Below are 18,221 nucleotides of genomic sequence, written 5' to 3'. Positions count from 1 at the left end.
AGAAAATACACAAATCCAGGGCTGCAGCATCGGACACGACGATAGCGGCGCAAGCTAGCCGTCAAAGCCCGCAAAGGCTGTCGGAGGATTGATTTGTCGTGGCACGAACGAGAAAAGTTGTCTGTGGTTTTGTCCTAGCAAGTGGAAATTTTGAGGCTCCATGCCGTTGGGAAATTTAGCTCGAATCAGACGGGGGTTCGGAAACGCACGGGCCAAGAGTGTCACTTCCTGGCCGGACGGCAGGGGCGACTTGCCGACTTGCAGATATTTGAATATTATTATTAGTGGATTCAGCTTGACATCAAACATTTTAACCTTCCATGTCAAAATCTATTGCTTCAGACACAATGTGGACACGAAATTGTCATCTCTCACAAGCACTTTTGGTCTTTTGAACAGCAGCCCATCTCCATTCATCCGCAAATACATCCTGCTGAATTTAGAATCAGCACTGGTCTCCAATCCACCATCGGCATGCATGGCCTAAACTCGAGCATATGGTTGCAAACGCCAACATGAGGACAGCCAGCGGAGCGAGCGACAACAACATGGGCCTCACCCCGGTGCGCATAAGGGGGAAACAAAAGCGTAAATCCCCAGGTACCACTCCTTCCATGACAGCAGAGAATGCGCCCACAAAGATGAAGAGATCTCTGGACTCGGTTCGAGCTAGCCGCTCATCTCGTCATCGTCATCGTCCTACTCTCGATTCTCTGCCAGTCGAGCTTCTGGAAAGCATCCTCTTGTATTCAGAAAACCTGTCACTCCCTCGATCCAACCCTCTGATTGGGGCAAAACTCTCTGGGAAAGCTACCAAGTTGCGTTTGTTCATGACGGCCTTCCACGACACCTGGAACCAATGGTTTGGCATTCCCAGATGTGAGGTATACGGGCCTGAGCAGGATCCGAATAACGACTTCCTGTGTGACGGCGACCCTTCGTTCCAGGTGAGTTTTTGTTGAGCCTGTGCTCCTCTTGTCGTGGCAGAAACGTCTAATACCAGTTAGTCTGCTGTGTTAGGCCTCCCCTGGGTAGACATCGACCTCATTCTGCAGGCGCAACAGACTTGGTCAGATAGATATGCCCGAGACAGATGGTACCAGCACAGTCTCACGTTTAAAGAGGGTCTAGACAGACCGGATGACGGCCACGACGGTGGATATTCGCACTTCAACGCTCGGGAGTGCTTCGAGGCAGATTATGAGCGAGCTCTTTCCTGGCCTGCATTTGAAGCCAACCCCAGGTTATGGGGTACGGTGGATATTCATCCCATGGTTCGCATCCCCATGGACTTAGTCATAGGCCCGTGGGATGATGAAATGAAACGGCGCCTCTTTTGGCTCACTCGTGGTTGTTTAGACCTAGCTGCGGACGACCAGATTTCTTGGGAGCTCAAGGTGGAGTGTCTCCAGAATGTGGTGCTATTTGAAGAGAAGCCTGATCCCTTGCTTGTCAATTGCCTTATTAAGGATTGGGTCTTTACGGATTTACCAGAGGATGTTGTGCGGGAGCACGTCGCCAATATTGACAAACGTCTTGAATGGGGGTGTGATGATTATGAGTGTAGGGAAATTCTTAGCCGGGTACGGCGGGACTTATTTTATAATGGAGCTTCTCCCGTTCATACAGAGATGTGAGCAGGTTTGTGACGCAGTATTGCCAGTGCAGCTGTGACGGGAGTCTGTAAGGCACCAAGATACCATGCATCATTTAATAAGTTACACGTAGAGTACATTCTACAGCATCTGTAGAATGCCACTACACACTCTTGTACAGTTTCAATATCAATATACTACAGTAATATCACTTTTAAACTAAAACTTTATTTGCACCACTAAGTGTTGATGTAATCTATACAACAGCATTCGTACACCATCCGGATGACAAGGCAAAGCAGCACTCAGCGTTGATCAGATGCTACACGCCCATCTCCATACTATAATCTCTTTACATCAACAACACCACAACCTCTTGAAACATCTCACCGTACCTGGAAGGAGTCGTTAAGAGAAGTGATGTTTGAAAGGTGTCAGAGGTTGCACAATGTAGTGAGTTTCGATACAGATGTACACCAAAACGTTCAATTGAAATAGTATCGCCATTTCCACGAACTCTATAAGAAGGACATTTTACCGCTTACTCCCATGAATTATTTGCAGTGTATTGAAATATATCTGCCAGCTCAGATTGAGTGCATAATCTGACAGTATGTGGAGAGTAATAATCGCCATATGACTGTAACATATAGACATTTCTTTTGCTGTGAAATGACCACAGGTTATTAATACAAGTGAACGACTAGAGCGTATTTCAGCAAAGAGCCTTACCCTTGCAACTTTAACAGCGTTCACAAGATCCGGAGCAACATACTTCTGGAAGAGTATTGCCCGCAGCAACGGTGCAAACAATCTGAAATGTCACCCAGGAACTCTACGTGTAGCATGTAGTCATATCTACTGAACCCCACGCTTACAGCTTCTGGGCATCTTCTCCATGACCAGGTATTCCAGACAATAATAGCATGAAGGCTGACAACAACACCGCCACAGCTTACAAACACCATAACTACAAGTCCCAGCACTCACCCAGGAGTCAAGGTCCAAATCTACCTGCAAGCACCCAGGAAATCCGCAATGCGCTCGCCGTACTCAGCCAACCGAAATCGGCCGGTCCAGATTCTCCAGCAGAATACGCAACTCCATACTCCTTCCCAGACAAGGCCACAATACAACCACCAGGCAGGAACTGGACTCCATCGTAATGCTCACAACGGAGAATCACCATTCCGACATAGAACCGAGAAATCATCACCGGAACTTCCATTCAGGGAGTCACTTCCGCAGACAAGCTCCCCATGCAAGTCCGTCACTCCATCGTGAACTCTCCCACCCAGACAGCCACCAAGCCCTCACGCCCAACCTCAACTGCAACTGACCTGGACCCATCCCACCCGCCAGATCCATCATGTTCAAACCGTTGCCTAAGCATTCAGGATGAGCACAACGCCGGAGAACACCCTCCTTTGACCCTTTCATCCTGTCGTGTGAAGCGTGAAAGGCTATTGGACGAGAGGAAGCATGAACCATTTCGGCAGGGCCCACTATATGCCCAATGCGGCAAGTTTATCAACCGCAGCGACGCCTGACTGGTGAGGGAAAACGACGCATGTCCCAATGACTCACTCGGAGCCACTTCAGGAATTAGGACACCCATCCACCCAGCAGGAAATTGTCCCATCCAACTCGAAAACCTCGGCGTATTTCGGAATGTTCAGAGCAAGTGCGGCCAAAATGTTGAATCGCCACAGTCGAGCGCCGTGCGTAGGGTCTCATTGTTGTGTCATGTCAGTCAATGCAAGAAAGCCAGTTGGTCCAGGTCCGTCCCCAAGCTGGACTGGTCAGTTAGAAGTCATCACTTGATCTTGCACGTCAACTGTTTTCGAGTTAGGCACATCCAAAAATAAGGCACAAATTACAGTAGGTAGCCAAGTCAACTTTTTGTTTGAATTACTCTTTTCAGCTCTTCTCAGCTTGCCTCACGAGGCGTCTCATTCGCCAGCTGGTCGCTGGCTAAATAGCCGCAGAGACTCGTGAGTGCCCACTATCATCGAGGACTCTTCCAAGCTAGCTATTAGGTTTCGCCATAGCGTCATCGCTCTCCTCGATCTGAAACAGCAGCTCTTGTTTCCTAGACCTCGATTTTGCCCACAATCCATTTTGTGTCCCGGTCCGTTATTCACACAAGTAGCACCAGATCCGCCTTTTTCGAGGAGGTCGAGTGGGTCATTATTTGTTGCATGCTTTTCTTTTTAAGAGTCGTCAAGTTCATGTTGATTATTGTCTTCTTGGTTTGTTTGGTGTGCGTGAGGTAACTTTGAGCGCCTATCTGGTGGTCAAGAGTCCCGTGTAGATACAAGCAGTCGTTGTGATCTGGCCACTGATCGTGCTTCCTCTTTCGTCCTCGGCGTATGCTGATGTTGTCATGCCATGTATATCGCCGTGCATGTAGAGGTGCCCTCCATTATCCCCTCCTAAAATAAAAATGGAAATAGCAAACAAACCAAGATGCATGAGTCTTCTAGTCGTACAAAGCCACGTCCGCCTGTCAACATGCGTCTCCTCTTCCTCTTCTTTCTGTTTCCATCGCCTCGTAAATCAAAAGCCAAAAAAAAATCAAAAATAGCCAGTAAATCCCCACTTCCGCTTTCCGCATCAGTACGCCGTCCCTAGGATGATGCATGCTATATTAATGCGCTTTTCAGCCAAGGTCCTTGGACGCCATCTACATGTTCTATAGAACCAAGAGATGGAACGAACCCGTCCAAGGGTGGTGGTATCAAAAGGCCCCAATTGGCAAATGACTCCTTTCTTCCTCCCTCCCAATCCCAAATATATAACAAAAGGAAGCCGATAATATAAAGTACTCAGCATGGGGAAATTCGAGTGAAGTACCTGGATGTTGCTGTCCAGGCCCTGTTGAGTCTTGCATGAGTTATGGTCATGCATTCTGGTGTTGGTGTCCAGTCGGTTAAGATCATCTTCAATAATGAAATAAATTGTGAATGCGAGATGAGACTTCAGTTAAGAATGCCATCCCACATTCCAGGTCCTCGCAGACTAATGGCGGGGTGAACACCAGCAGTCTGGTAGCCAGTCGCGGCCTCTGCAGAGCAACATACTCGCTTTGCGTTGCGTCCAAAGGTGGGGTGGACGGGAACCTGCAGATACGATTCCGAAGCCAAGCCCTGGGATCGCACAACGTTGTTTGCCCATGAGGATTCAGGGGACTTGTATCGGCGGGACAGGATATCCCGGACGTTCTCGTGTAGAGAGTTGTCGATGGAAGATGCACGGCTTCGCTTCGAGCCAGTCTTGGCTGTGGGCGTGGCATCAGCAGATACATCGTGGTTATGGAGGTCTTGCAAAGCCCTGGCGGCATCAGATGCAGGATCACGAGTCATCTCGTCGAGTTCTCGCTCACGTCTCGCCAAGGGAGTGTCCAGACAAAGATCGCCAAGCTTGGCAGCTTCACCAGTGTACGACTCCGGCGAGGAGGAAAGGCAGTGCTCGTCATAGTCCTCTGGAACCGAGGGAACGGAAGGCTTCAGGCTCACCCGGTCATTCCAGAGCTTTGCAACTCGAAATCGCGACGGCACACTGCAACGGCTGGTGCTGTTGTAGAGGGTCGCGCTAGCGAGGCTAGAAGCAGAAGAAATGGATGATGAGCGCGAGGAGCGCGAGGAATCCGAAACCATGGATTCAGGTGACGATGCAGTCGACACCGAGTTGGCCAGAGAGGATCGACGGACTGGGCAGTACCCCTGAGGCGACGAAGTTACAGAGCAAGGGAAGCGATCCAGAGTGGTTTGTACAGCACTGATGCTGCTAGCCTGAGCCATTGCGAGACCCATAGCATTGCTCTTTCCGAGAACCTGGGACGCGGCACTCACGGCAGGAGTGCAGAATCCACTGGTCTGCGGAGTAAGGCGTGGAGTCGGCAAAAGGGTCATGGCAGGAGCCAAGCGGCCGGGCGTATACACGCTGCTGGGTGCAGGCTCCATGACTGAGGGTGCAGCATACATCTTTGGAGTGGGAGTAGTACCAAGACTCTCGAACGCAGCTGGGTTGCGAGACTCCTGAGGCAGGTTGAGGATGCTTCGAGGGGAGAGCGCGCAAAGGTCACTAGCAGTGGCGCTGGCGAGCGTTGTTCCAGGAATGAGTCCATCAATATTGGCGAGCTCAGGCTCAAGTTTCAGAATCAGCTGTTTCCAGTCGGCAGACTGTTGAGCATAGGCCTGAGAGGCAGCACCGGGTGAAGGGGGCGAAGGAGGCGGGGTGTACTTGAGAACAATCTCGGTCCAACGCTGGAAAACCTCGTCCGTGATATGCAGCTTCCAGTTGACTGCCAGGAGGAAAGCAATCTCATTCTGGTTAATTTCCTGCGTGTTAAGCCCAGAAATCTTGCTCCAAGCGCGAGCCGAGTAGTTGCGGTCTTGGAGGTATTTTGAGGCGAGAATAAGAGCTGCGAGAAACATGCGACGGCCGCACTGGAGGGCACGGTCTGCATGTCTGTCATCCGGTTGCTCGGTAGTGAAGTTGTGCTTGGGAACGTGAGGCTTGATGAGAACCAAGTAATACAAAGCCACCTGAAGCGTAGAGTAACTGGTGCGTGAACGCCGGAGAGTCTCCTGAATAAAGGTTCGCAGGGGCAATACGGCTTTGCTGCCAAGCTCACTGCGGCACACAACCGAGGAGAGGGGCCAGATGGCTTCTACGATCTGGGTGGAAGAATCTGCAAAATAAAAGGCTAAGCATTGGGTTAATGAATCAAGAAGCGATTGCTGCAACCTACCAACAAGGCTGTCGACAAAGTTGACTTTGCGATCCGACTGTCGCACAAGAGTAGGGGGGCAGCCTCCTCGACCGGCGTGGGAACCGGGGGCGCTGCGTCTAGGGTTCTGTCGCAACTCGGCCGGGACGGCTGCCTCGACATCGCGCTGATGGAGCGACCGGCGATAGTTGACAACATTTTGAGCAGTGGTGGTAGCGCGCTTTGAGAGACAGTAAGCGTCGCACGAATCAGAGTCGGAGGTGTTTGCTGAAATGGAGGTGTCGTCGGATGATTGAGAAGCGGTGTCAGACCAAACAGATGCTGTAGAGGTAGATGCCGCGGAACTTATAGCAGAGCTATAAGGAGCATATCGAGAGGAGGAGGCGACAAAGGCGGGTGAATCATCCGCGTCGTACTTCATCTTGAAAGAGGGAAGTTATAGAAGTGAAATACTGGCTTGTGTGTTGTATCAAGCCAGTATCTGTTTGAGGTTCCAGTCGCCGTCAGGGCTAAGTTAACCAATAAGATCGTGGGTTACCGTAATGCAATTCGAGAGATACCGTGTCGAGTAAAGCTAGCTCCAAGCAAACAGTGTCAACTAACTGTTAGTGGGAGCTGAAATCCGGAGTGTAAAGGAAAGCGGTTCACACAAGAGTGGCAACAGCCAACTTTACAACAAGGATCAGACCGGTAGACGAAGCAGAGACGGCGACTGGAGTGGTAAGAATATAACTTGCAAGAGGCATTGCGACAAATGCTTCTACAGACAAGTTGGTTGTGGAGGTGATGGAAGTCTTTAAGCAATGACTACCATCGGCGGAGAGAGAGAGGACTCAGAAGTGTTGTCGAGAACTATGAATCAGAGTGGCGACAAACGAGGACTTGCGAGATGATGCACTCGACCGTGTCCGGTGACGATGAAGTCGTGCAGGGTTCGTCGCGGGTGTTTTGGGTGGTGTGAGGTTGGACGAAATGCAGGAACGGGGAGTGATGCAAGTAATGCGGCTCAAGGTGTATGAGAGTGTGCCTGGAATAGCGTATTTATCAAAGGTGTGTGCCGGTGATGTGACTCTTTCACAGGTAGCCTGGGAGGCGAGGCACCGGAGCAAGCAGTGACAGCCTTGAGGCAACGGTGGAGCAGGTACAGAATGGATGGGGTGAGGATGCTCGAGTGGTTGTGTGACTCGATCTGGAGTGAGTACGAGTCTGCGTGCGGTGGCGACCGAGTCTTGCCGCGCGGACCAAGGAACAGCCAACGACAGCTGGCGATTTCGGAGCGGCGAAGGCAGTGACTGAGTGGAAGTGGCCCCAAGAGCCTGGAACTAGAGCCTGAGACTGGGGGGGGTGTTTGGGGGGGGACTGTGCCTAAGCAAATGACTGACAGCAGCGCCTCAGCCAAGATGTGGCGAAGACAACCAAACGGGCAGGGTATTTGCTTGTGGTGGTGCTGGTAGTCGTGGTGGTAATCTGGCTTGCTTTGGTTTGTGCTAAGCAACCCGAGTGTTGTGTTTGCGGTTTGCGAGTGCGTGTGTGCGTGTGAAAGGGTCGAATGACAAAATTGCGATTAAAAAGGCTAAGTGAGTGCGTTCAAGTCGAGGAGCACGAAACGCGGGCGAGATGGATTCTTGGGTCGTCTAGGTTTGGTTTGTTTTAGACTCGACAGGATCACTGCGCCAGTGTGATGCGTGTTGCTAGAGTTGGTCGTGGTTTGTAGTTTGTAGTTCGTGGTTCGTGGTTCGTGGATTGTTCGTTCTCCCAAGTATTGCCGCAAGGTACAAGTGAATGCCGCTGCGAGCGAGAAGAGACGGGACGGTTGACGGTGAATGACAATAGTACAAGAATGAAAATAAATGGACGTAAAACCCAGAAATCAGATTAGAGTGCGCCGTGGAGTGGAGAGATACCAGAGCAGACTGCAAGAGTCGCTGGCAACGTTTACAGGGCGTATCCGAACTTCATCTTGACGTTGGAGTTCGATGGGGGAGAGAAAACAGAGAGCCGTTGCGAGGGTCTGTGGTTTTGAATGGACGGTGATGCGAGTCTGGCTGGTCTGGCTGTCTCTGTGTGTCCAGTCTGCAGACTGTCTGGCTGGCTGGCTGGCTGGCTGGCCTGAGAACTGGGACTGCGACTTTGGACTGGACTGGGACACCAGGAGACTAGGAAAGAACGACCAGACTCGAATGCCACAACCGACTGGCACGGGCGCGAGCCAGAATGCAGCATCAGATTGAGCAACGTATTTGACTGGTCTGACAAGGACGAGGGGAGGGGCGGCGGAGGCGACGGACGGGGGTTGCTGCGTCGCTGTCCAGTTGGAGGGTGGCAGGCAGAGAGGAAGGGGCAGGGAGGCATTGGCGCAGGCAGAGAGAGAGGCACCGCAGCGAAAACAGGTGGCAGGTACCGGGTATGTCGGTATCCAGTACCGCGTCAATGAGGCCGGTGCCGCCCAGAGTGCCGCTGCCTGGCCACTCATTGCGCGTACCCCGATACCAACTTGCTGTCGTGGCCAAGGTACACCACCACCTGCCATATGGCTGGCCATGGCTGACAGAACTTGCATGTATCTTGTGCGCGCGTGAACTATGACGGAGTACAGCCAGGTGAGACCCCCTTTTTCTCCACCAGCCTCGTCATCACTGGCCACAGCCAACCAATCTGCATTTTGGCAATCGCTGGTTGGCTCTGGCGCTTCTGTGTTGCTTGTCCTCCGAAGTTTCCTTGGGCAGGAGCTCTCGGGACTCAGCTTCACCAGCTGCTCTCACTGGTCCAGCGGGCGCCCAGCCAGCACATCGCCCAGGTCGTGCAGTTCGGCCGCCGTATTTCGACCCCCTGTCTTTCCCGATACTCTTTCCAGATTAGCGTCGAAGCACTTGGCCCTCCTAAAACCGCAGGCTGTGGAACTGGCTCCCTTTTGCTTCACCAATTTTATGCCCAGCCAAGGCTGCGAAAGCCGTGATGGAGGGCAAATGTGGCTCCAACGAGGCGTTCCTGAGGCCATGGCTATGACTCTTCGCTGCCGTGGCTGCTCCCACTTGTTGCGACCAGAATCGACCATTTGTCCAATTCACTTCCCCCCCGCTGTTGTTCTTTGGGCTTCCGTGCAGCAAAAGGGCCAACAGGCAGAGGTGAGTGCAAAACCGACCCTTGTCAAAGGGAGCTTCTTCACCCTGGAGGTTTTTTGTCATGTCAGTCCAGTGGCCGGCCACGTCTTCAAATCATATGGCTGGACTGTTCAAGCAAGCTAGAGTCAGACGGTGTCATGCTTGGTTCATATTTTTAATGTTGGTCATCATACAGGCACTGTTTCAAGCAGAACATGGAGGTTCAGAGAGGATAACGGAGAGCAACAAGCGCCGATGAATGCTTCAAGGCTCAATACCTCACTTGGACGGAGTAATCCGTCATGAGCACAAATATGGTTGGTCATACGGCATTGTACAGACGACTCACTGGTCAATGTGTCGAGACCGCCTCGACCAGCACCGACCGACTTGACCCGAGGACAAGGCGCGTGTGGTCCACAATGACAAACTCTTGGTACTGTTGTGCAGTGGTGTAAAGTACAGTCCTGGAAATTGGGAATGTGGCAAGACCAAGTCGAAGTGCAATTCTGAATTTGCCACTCCAGCTGCCTTCGCACCTTCGAGAGCCTGGTGATGCTATACTGATCGACTGCGACCAGTCTTGATGCCTCAGATTTGCCCGCATTGGTTATTGCCATTGAAGGACTGGCTATGGGACCCAGTGTTCGTTCCAAGAGAACATGAAGGCAAACTAGCTCTTTTGCAGAGCATCCTGATGGTACAGTACAATGACCTCACAACGCTCCACTGCAGACAGACAAGGTCTGGAAGCCAAGGTTAATAATGAGGGGCAAACCGGAACAGGCGCACAGAAGCATGCATTCCCCTCAACATGCCACTGCCCAGACACGCAGGCCACCAGAGAGAGACAATTGTGGCCTGTTGTTGTGGTTCACAACGTCCCAGACAGCGCAAGCACCAGACCGGGTTCTATTCTTAAAGCTAGTCGACGAAATGGAGGACGACTCCTTCAGTCAAGCTTTCTGTCTCACCCAGCTTCAACCAACATGACCAAGGAAGCTCGAACCAGTCACTGCCATGAGAGGGAAAAATCTTCCTCGTATTAGTTACGCATCCGCCAGGAGAAGTTTCCGTGGTCCAGCCGGATACGCCGGTCGACTAGTAGTGTCAGAACAGTTGGGTGGTGGCATTCAGCGCCTCCTCCGAGACCCTGAAAGCTTCAGTAAGCCATCATTCCGTCTTTAGTCAGTGCTGGCTTGGCCCGATCCTCCCTGAAAAAAAGAACCCTACTGCCTGTTTCTTCCAGGGGATGTGCCGTGTTGGCCAACCAAACCCGACGTCCAGATCTGCCTTTTCGGCTCCGACCTCACTGAGGGCTGCAGGGAATGTGTAAATTCTGCATACGTTATTACTATGCTGTATCGACAATCGTACGGTCAATCTGGGCAGAGAGCCCTGCCAGTGCGTCTGAAAGGAACAGTCGTACCCAACATGCATGGGAGGGAACAGGCACCAGACATCACAACCGTAAGGTGGTGGGTAATTTTGTTGCTCACCTACCATGGTGGGTGCAAAGACACTTCATATCAACATTTGACCTCAACTCATAACGAGCGTAAATGTCTGTGAGTGCAAACTCAGGGGAATGAAGTCCACGGCGTCTGTTGGAAACAGCTCATTGTACCCTACAGTCTCCTGGAAATTGCGCAGTCGCCCAGTTGGCGCCACACAAGACGGAGCGATCCACTCTGGCATTTGAGTGCACAATATTGTACCAGGCCCGACAAGAAATTGATAAAGACTTGGAGACATTGTGGAACCGTCCCAAGTGGACAAAACGTTGGTGCCTCAGGCTGCAATGGCCCAAACCAGATGAGTGCATGAATCTTCCCCCTCAGCGCTTCTCACAAAACTGCGTGTTCTGGCCTCTATGCTCCGCCGGACTCTTGTATTTTCCCCGCCACCTTTGATATCCACAGCAACTTTTTCGGTGCATGACTTTGGTTTTATCTTCACGAACAAATTGCCAGGCTCCAAGCGACGCACGCAAGATATGGTGTACAGAGTAAAGACCAAGGAAGAGCACTACTGGAGTTTCAAGTGATGTATCGTCATTCAGAACCTGGTGGAAACTCTCCAGAGTCCACGGCTCCAGTCTACCCCACAAAGTACAAATGGTTGCGGCTGTATCACGTCCAACTTTAGTACCACGAATCTCATCATCTGTCTTACCTTGTCCACTTTCACCAGTTCATGGAGAAAGTGGAATCATGTCATCCAGGAGAGGCGGAGGCAAGGTACGCCCACTGCCAGCAGGGGAACGCAGTAACAGACGGAGGCGAAGTCTTGCAGTACAGCCAGAAGGTATTGATAAAAATAAAATGGCAGTGCCATGAACCATTGCGGTCATTGCCTCTCTTGCATGGGAAATGTGGCAGTTCAGTCTCAGGAAAAACCTTGATTGCCGAAAACCTACCGTCCGCACTCCGTACTGCACACAATCTGTTACATTATCACTCACACCAGACACGTCCCGAGTCTCCTTTAATGATTCTGCTACATGTCCATCGTTGAGCGTCATTGGACCGAGAGGCAGCCATCTCCACTGCATCGAGGCACTGCTGATTGGAGGGTGGTGTGCTAATCTTGATTCCCTTCCAATGTTCACATCAGCTTTTCATCGCCCATCTGCAGCAAGTATTGCACGGATACCCAGGAGTCAGGAGAACACCACTCCATCCTGCGTTACTGCGCCATTCATTATCACGCACGAGCAAAGGGGCAGCCTTGTTGCAGCCTAGCATTCGCTGAACAGTGCTTCAGCTTTGATCGTGGGCAACAAGGCTCTTCGTTCACACAACGACAAGGCAGCTGCCTAAAGGAAGGAAGCCATCTATTCAGCTTGTATTACCACACATCGGGGCCAACCCACGGTGCACTTGCAGCCTCGTTCGAGCCCTCTCCATCCCACACAAGATAGCATAATGATCATGCCGTCAGGTCTTTCGGCACAGCATGAGTCAACCAGGTAACAGTGATGGCACAGTAACACGCTGGCCAAGGCCAAAGCCCGCCTTCTAGCCTTGCCCACTTGAAAGCTGTCCTTTGTCAAGGCGGGCATCGTGAGGTCAGGTGCCTGTTCTTGTGCCCAATGCTGGTAAGCCCAGGACGGGGCTGTAGCTGTAGCTGTAGCTGTAGCTTACTATATACTGTAGTGCTGTTGTCAGATACAGTCAAGTTGCTGGAATCACGCGGGCGACAAACCATCTCCATTTTGAATTTGATGGCGCCGCATTCGGCAGCCTGAACAATTCGTAAATCTCCATCCTATTCCGTCATTGTGTTCAATGATTCCCAAATGAATATGGAGTTAGTTGGTCCACCCGCCGATATCGCTGACTCATCTTATCATGCCCAAAACGTCGGGTTGCTATCCAGATACCTCACAAGCTTAGCTGTCGTGATTACATCCTTGAAAGGCGTTTGGGAATAAAAATTGCCTCTAATCGGGCATTATTGGGCTAGACGAGTGTAATCAGCTCCGGCCTCGCTTGTCAGGTGCACAGTCAACTACAGCCATGTGGCCTGGTCTGTGTTTATGCGAAGAGTCATGGACAGGAACCACGTAGACGATAACCAGCCTTTGAACACGATGACACAATCTTTGTCAGAAGTGACTATCTATTCTCATTAATCTCATCGAACACTAGGTAGTAACCGCCAATACTGCTGCTACTATGCCGTGCTACTCTATTCCAACGTCACAAATATTACTGAATATTTGACGCCTATAGGGTAGGCGCATTTTGGAAATACAGCATCCCGGATATATTGAAACGTCATGCAAGGCTTCAGCATATCAAGGCACAAGACCAATTTACGACTAATCAAACACACACATGCACACACACATCGTTCAAATGTATCGAACCCAGACCGTGTTACTATCAACCATACTGAATACAAGCAAACTTGAAACCACACATTTCACTTCCAATTTTCATTGATGATCCCCAATCCCCTCCAGCCCTAGCTAACCATTCCATATCATCCTGTAGTACGCCTTCCGTAGACTGAATCACCTTACGAAGCCATGTAAGTGCTGGCATCGACGCCCTCCTTGGGGAATTCACTATAAACGATCAGTATATCGCAAATCATTTTCAGTTGTATCAAAAGACCTACGGCAGGGCAACCTCGAATCGCTTCTCAATCTCCTTGAGAACCTCTTGATCCTGGTCAGAGCTGACAAAGGAGATGGCAAGACCCTTGGTACCGAAACGGCCAGCACGACCGACACGGTGGAGGTACGAGCTAGCATCGGCAGACAGATCGTAGTTGATAGCCAGGTTGATACGTTCAATATCAATACCACGGCCAAAAACATCGGTGGCGACGCAGATTCTCTTCTTGAACTCCTTGAACTCCTTGTAACGTTTAATACTGCAAAATGTTAGATTCATCCATGTCCTACATCATGCTCGATGTAAAAACTGTGACATGTGCTTACCGTTCTTCCTGGCTCACGCCAGAGTGCACAGCGATCGAAGGGAAGTTACACTCGCGCAACAGTTTGTCCAGCTCGGTAGCGCGAATGGTGCTCTTGACGAAAATGATGACCTGGTTGAACTGGAGGTCATCAAGAAGCTCATTGAGCTTCCTGTTCTTCTCCTTCTCCTCGAGCTTGATGTAGTACTGCTGGAGACCGTGCAGGGTGAGCTTGGTGTCCTCATCGACATAGTGCTCGGTGGGGTTCTGCATAAACTTCCTGCAAATGGGCTTGATGGCATCAGACAGGGTAGCTGAGAACATCATGACCTGCTTCTGGGTAGGGGTGGCGCGGAAAACATCCTGCACGTCAGTGCGCATGTCTAGCAGGGCAAATCAGTATATGTCGATCTATTTCTCTCGAGGCATGGCTAGGCCGCACTTACCGGGCTGGTCGAGCATCTTGTCACACTCATCAAGAACGAAGATGCGAACGCTGCCAAGGCGGAGAGCCTTGTCGCGGACAAGAGCCTTGAGACGACCTGGAGTACCAACAATAATGTGGGGGCAGGTGTCCTTGTTCTTCAAGGTTTCCATATCGGTCTTGATGGGAGTACCACCATAGAACACACCAGTCTTGATGTCGGGCATGTATTTGCTGAATCGATTGTACTCATCACGGATCTGGTAGGCAAGTTCACGTGTGTGACACATGACGACCACCGAGACCTCTCCGTTGACGGGTTCGACCTGCTGCAAGGTGGCAAGGACGAAGACAGCCGTCTTACCAAGACCAGACTTGGCCTGGCAAATAATGTCACCTCCGAGAAGGGCTTGAGGAATACAGGTTTGTTGGACTGTCGATCGAGCGGATGTTAGATCATTGGTTTTCTTCAAGTAGAAACGAACGACAGATGCAAATGCGTCAAAGAAGTGTCCGTCCATCCATCGTCGCAGCGATGAGAGGCGGCGCGAAAAAGCTCGGAGAAATCGAGCGCAACGGGTTGATGTCGTCAATAAACATTCACGTCATGGCTTGCGTTCGCAGAGCAGGAACAACAAGGCCATTACCCACTGGCCGAAAGCCATGGACATGATACCATTTAGTCGGATGCAAGTGCTTTTCAGCCTTGATCTCTTCATGCCAAAATTTTCCACACAGTTCAATATGCTGTCGACGAGGAACCAACTTCATTGGTCCTTGACTCCGAGGACAAGATGTCTGCATTTTGCGCTGGCTTCTGCCACAAGTTCATCGATGACCGTGCATGATGACGGCTGACTTGACCGGTTGCAATTCCACGGTAGGGCGGTCCCTGGCAAGGGCTCTTGGCTCCCGTCTTTGGAAATGGTTCCCCACGCGCGCATTTTCTTTCTTTCTCGTTGCGAAGATGGACGGACGCTTGGTACTTTTGGAGGGAGGGGATTTGATGACTTAGGGTATTTAGGATTTCAGGACTAACCCTCCGATGGATGCTCGAAACCACAGTCGCCAATAGCACGGAGAAGCTCAGGCTTCAACAGGAAGTCGCGGAAGCCGGTCGAGTGAATACCAACATAACTACCCTTCTTGTCGACATCGGTAGAGGCAGCGAGTTCGCCTTTCTTGCCGTTAGAGCCCGCGGCCGCGGTCTCGTTGGCTCCGATCTCCTCATCAGAGTAGTCGATGAGATCCTCCTCGTGCGACATGATGATGGGTTTTGTTGTGAGTAAAGAGTCGGTAGAAACTTTCGGAAGCTGTAGCTGTGAGGTCAGGCGAATGCGCAAACGAGTCTGTCGTTGCGCAAGTCGAGATTCTAAGAAAGGCTTCCGAACTGTCGATAAAAAGACAAGACGGAAAGAAGAAAGAGATATCTGTCACAAAGACGACGCAGATAATTGAGACTGACGACCGCAATGTCCAAACGATGTTGACAAAGAGACGTTGCGAAAAGGCTGCCCCAGCTCTGCTGACGAGGGAGAGGCGGGTGGTCGCTGAGCCGCGTTCCAGGCCAACTGGTCCGTGCACGAGACTCATCACGTGAGTGGATTCACTTCGTACCGTGCGAGCAACACACTGCGCACATGAAAAAAGCAACACCAATCTCAAAAGGTCTCGAGTCCGTGGTCTTGCAAAAAACTTATACGGCGCTGATTCGGTACGACGGAAACCGCCTTGCCACAGAAAAATGCCAAAGGCAAAAGGGAACGCAGGGGTCCAAAATAGAATCATCTATTCCCGAGCATCCTATCTCTACCAAGCGGCAAGCTACCTGACAGCTCGTGCAAACGCCATTCAAGATGCGTCACCCACCTCCAGCACCGAGCACAGTGCTTCTGCAAAGACGGACAGACAATGCAAAGCAATAACAAACATGTCTCGTCAAGCAATTACCGACATGAGAGCAGTGTCTTTGAAAGCACAAATCCGACAAAGCCCGGCGTTGAAAAGGACAATCTGCAAGTTTTGCGACTCGATGCTTGTAGAAGGAAAGACGTGCCGTTCATTCATCGAGAATCTCAGCAAGGGTGGCCACAAACCCTGGGCAGATGTTCTCGTTATTGAGTGCAAAACATGTGGAAACTCGAAGAGGTATCCCATCGACTCACCGCGGCAGAAGCGGAAGACTCTTCGTTGCCAGAAGGAGGAACCTGAGTGTGGACAAGAAGTGGCCAAGGACGCAGTAACTTGAGGTTTCTGGGCAAGGTAAACAGCCCTTGAAGATTTATACATCAGCAAGATACATCTGCAAGGGAAATTGGGAACAGCTTGCCGACCTTTCCCTGAAAGCCAGCCATCTAATTCCCTGGAAAGAACATACATGTTCTTCGCTCAGATGCGTTCGGCATCGACATCCCAAGGCCAAACGACTGCAAGTGAGATTGCGTCACGAATTCTTCGAGTCTCCCAACTACAAAGGGATACGCCTAGAAGAACGATAGCTCACAGAGCAAGCGGGCCTGATCATTTTGACGAGAAATGACGGGTCAGAGGGCATTCGAACGTCCTGGTATGTGTGTGTACATTCGCGTAGCTACCTAGTAGGTAGATGCCACTGAATCTGGCTAGGTAGAAGAATGAAATGTTCTTAAGTACCACAATATTTGTACCCGAATGAATGTTAGATCTCAGTTGACTCATTCTATATGCTCCCATCTATATAAAGCCCGAATGAAAGCACAATTTCGCAATTAACAAACCATAACTCATAACGCTCATAATCTCGTACCACGCATCACCTACCCTCCTTGACACTCTCCTCCCCCAAAACCTTGCTCGCAGCCATAAACCTACATAATATCAGCAACGAGATTCACAGCCCACACCAGCGAAATACTCACAACCCACCATGCCAACTCCCCAGGCCCCTCATCGCCTCAGCCTGCACACTCGTCATGCGCAGTAAATTCTCCGTATCGGATAAATTAGTCGATAACTGAGCAAGCTGTGACTGGAGATGAGCCTACTCACAGTCAGCTCAGCTTAACTCCGCAGCTTCAGCAAGTGATACTTACCAGTTGTCTGTTTTTAGCGGCAACGCCCGCACCCGGTGCCATGCTCTGCCGGTTCAAGTTTTGCGTGGTGCCAAAGTTTCTGGTCGCCATTTTGTTTGATCCTGGTGGTTAAGGTTGGTGTCTGCTGAGTTGTTGTGAAGATTGGAGACACGGTGAGACCACACCATCCACGGGTTCTTGATCCTAGATCCTTGCTTGATGACGAAGCGGCAATAGGTCTGTCCTGATATCTTGGAAAATCGTTTTTATATGGTCGAGCATGTTCTCTGTTGTACGCTAAGGTTGTCTCCCAGTGCAACTAAACGCGTCTTCGCGCCAGGTGCAGTTGCCAAGTGGGGGCCAAGTGGGACCTTGCGATTGGTGGGTGTTTTCGATCTCAGATCTCTTACTCCGTACCCGTAGGGTAGTCAAGACTCACGATAGACTGCCAATATTCCATCAAAATCAACACCACTGTCATTTCCCTATTTCCCCGATGCATACAACTCAAGTCAATCAATTACATTCAGCATGGCACCAGTAGGGCGTAATTCAGGCGACCCATTTTCTCTGGAAACCTCTACAAGTGTCAGCTTACCAGGATTTAAGAAAAGCTGGCGTTAATGTCTTCTCGTGCCCGGGTATCACGGTTCCTAGACATTTAACATGGCTCTATCAGGACATACGGCCCGTACGCATGATTCTTATAGAATTAATATCTAGCAGTAGCATGCAATCTTTTATTAATGGGCAAAAGTTTAATGGACTTTTCCCCCCAACAGTGCTTCAACATACTCGCTACAGCCATGGAAGTCAAAACCAAGATCAACTTCCACGGCGTGAGACACAGAGAATTTGCCCCCAGGAACATCCTTCTAGATGATA

At 50.8% G+C, this 18,221-nt stretch overlaps 7 protein-coding genes across 7 annotated transcripts; 2 read left to right on the top strand and 5 right to left on the bottom strand.

Moving 5' to 3' along the window:
• Window positions 1-515: 515 nt before the first annotated feature.
• On the top strand, window positions 516-1,637 carry VFPPC_04792 (hypothetical protein; the record flags this gene model as incomplete). The annotated part of the gene is made up of 2 exons (XM_018284077.1): window positions 516-947; window positions 1,008-1,637. The coding sequence occupies 2 exons, from the start codon at window positions 516-518 to the stop codon at window positions 1,635-1,637; spliced, it is 1,062 nt and encodes a 353-aa protein (XP_018145417.1).
• A 2,939-nt stretch (window positions 1,638-4,576) lies between these two features.
• On the bottom strand, window positions 4,577-6,751 carry VFPPC_04791 (G1/S-specific cyclin Pcl5; the record flags this gene model as incomplete). Its single annotated transcript, XM_018284076.1, has 1 exon — window positions 4,577-6,751. The coding sequence occupies one exon, from the start codon at window positions 6,749-6,751 to the stop codon at window positions 4,577-4,579; it is 2,175 nt and encodes a 724-aa protein (XP_018145416.1).
• A 3,390-nt stretch (window positions 6,752-10,141) lies between these two features.
• On the top strand, window positions 10,142-10,480 carry VFPPC_17690 (hypothetical protein; the record flags this gene model as incomplete). Its single annotated transcript, XM_022429379.1, has 1 exon — window positions 10,142-10,480. One exon carries the CDS (start codon window positions 10,142-10,144, stop codon window positions 10,478-10,480), a length of 339 nt encoding a protein of 112 aa, XP_022285583.1.
• A 493-nt stretch (window positions 10,481-10,973) lies between these two features.
• Window positions 10,974-11,985, bottom strand: VFPPC_17691 (hypothetical protein; the record flags this gene model as incomplete). Its single annotated transcript, XM_022429380.1, has 3 exons — window positions 10,974-11,221; window positions 11,274-11,614; window positions 11,663-11,985. The coding sequence occupies 3 exons, from the start codon at window positions 11,983-11,985 to the stop codon at window positions 10,974-10,976; spliced, it is 912 nt and encodes a 303-aa protein (XP_022285582.1).
• Window positions 11,986-12,267: 282 nt separating this feature from the next.
• Window positions 12,268-12,647, bottom strand: VFPPC_17692 (hypothetical protein; the record flags this gene model as incomplete). Its single annotated transcript, XM_022429381.1, has 2 exons — window positions 12,268-12,572; window positions 12,617-12,647. The coding sequence occupies 2 exons, from the start codon at window positions 12,645-12,647 to the stop codon at window positions 12,268-12,270; spliced, it is 336 nt and encodes a 111-aa protein (XP_022285581.1).
• Window positions 12,648-13,457: 810 nt separating this feature from the next.
• VFPPC_04789 (ATP-dependent RNA helicase SUB2) lies at window positions 13,458-15,551 on the bottom strand (the record flags this gene model as incomplete). Its single annotated transcript, XM_018284075.1, has 5 exons — window positions 13,458-13,506; window positions 13,560-13,817; window positions 13,885-14,245; window positions 14,309-14,719; window positions 15,326-15,551. 5 exons carry the CDS (start codon window positions 15,549-15,551, stop codon window positions 13,458-13,460), a joined length of 1,305 nt encoding a protein of 434 aa, XP_018145413.1.
• Window positions 15,552-17,077: 1,526 nt separating this feature from the next.
• VFPPC_17693 (DASH complex subunit hsk3 like domain-containing protein) lies at window positions 17,078-17,447 on the bottom strand (the record flags this gene model as incomplete). The annotated part of the gene is made up of 3 exons (XM_022429382.1): window positions 17,078-17,132; window positions 17,184-17,305; window positions 17,358-17,447. 3 exons carry the CDS (start codon window positions 17,445-17,447, stop codon window positions 17,078-17,080), a joined length of 267 nt encoding a protein of 88 aa, XP_022285580.1.
• Window positions 17,448-18,221: the final 774 nt, after the last annotated feature.

Source organism: Pochonia chlamydosporia, chromosome 3, assembly GCF_001653235.2.
Source record: "Pochonia chlamydosporia 170 chromosome 3, whole genome shotgun sequence".
In the NCBI taxonomy this organism is placed as follows: domain Eukaryota; kingdom Fungi; phylum Ascomycota; class Sordariomycetes; order Hypocreales; family Clavicipitaceae; genus Pochonia; species Pochonia chlamydosporia.
The sequence above is the reverse complement of the archived record's forward strand: the minus strand, read 5'-3'. Positions and strand labels throughout refer to the sequence as shown.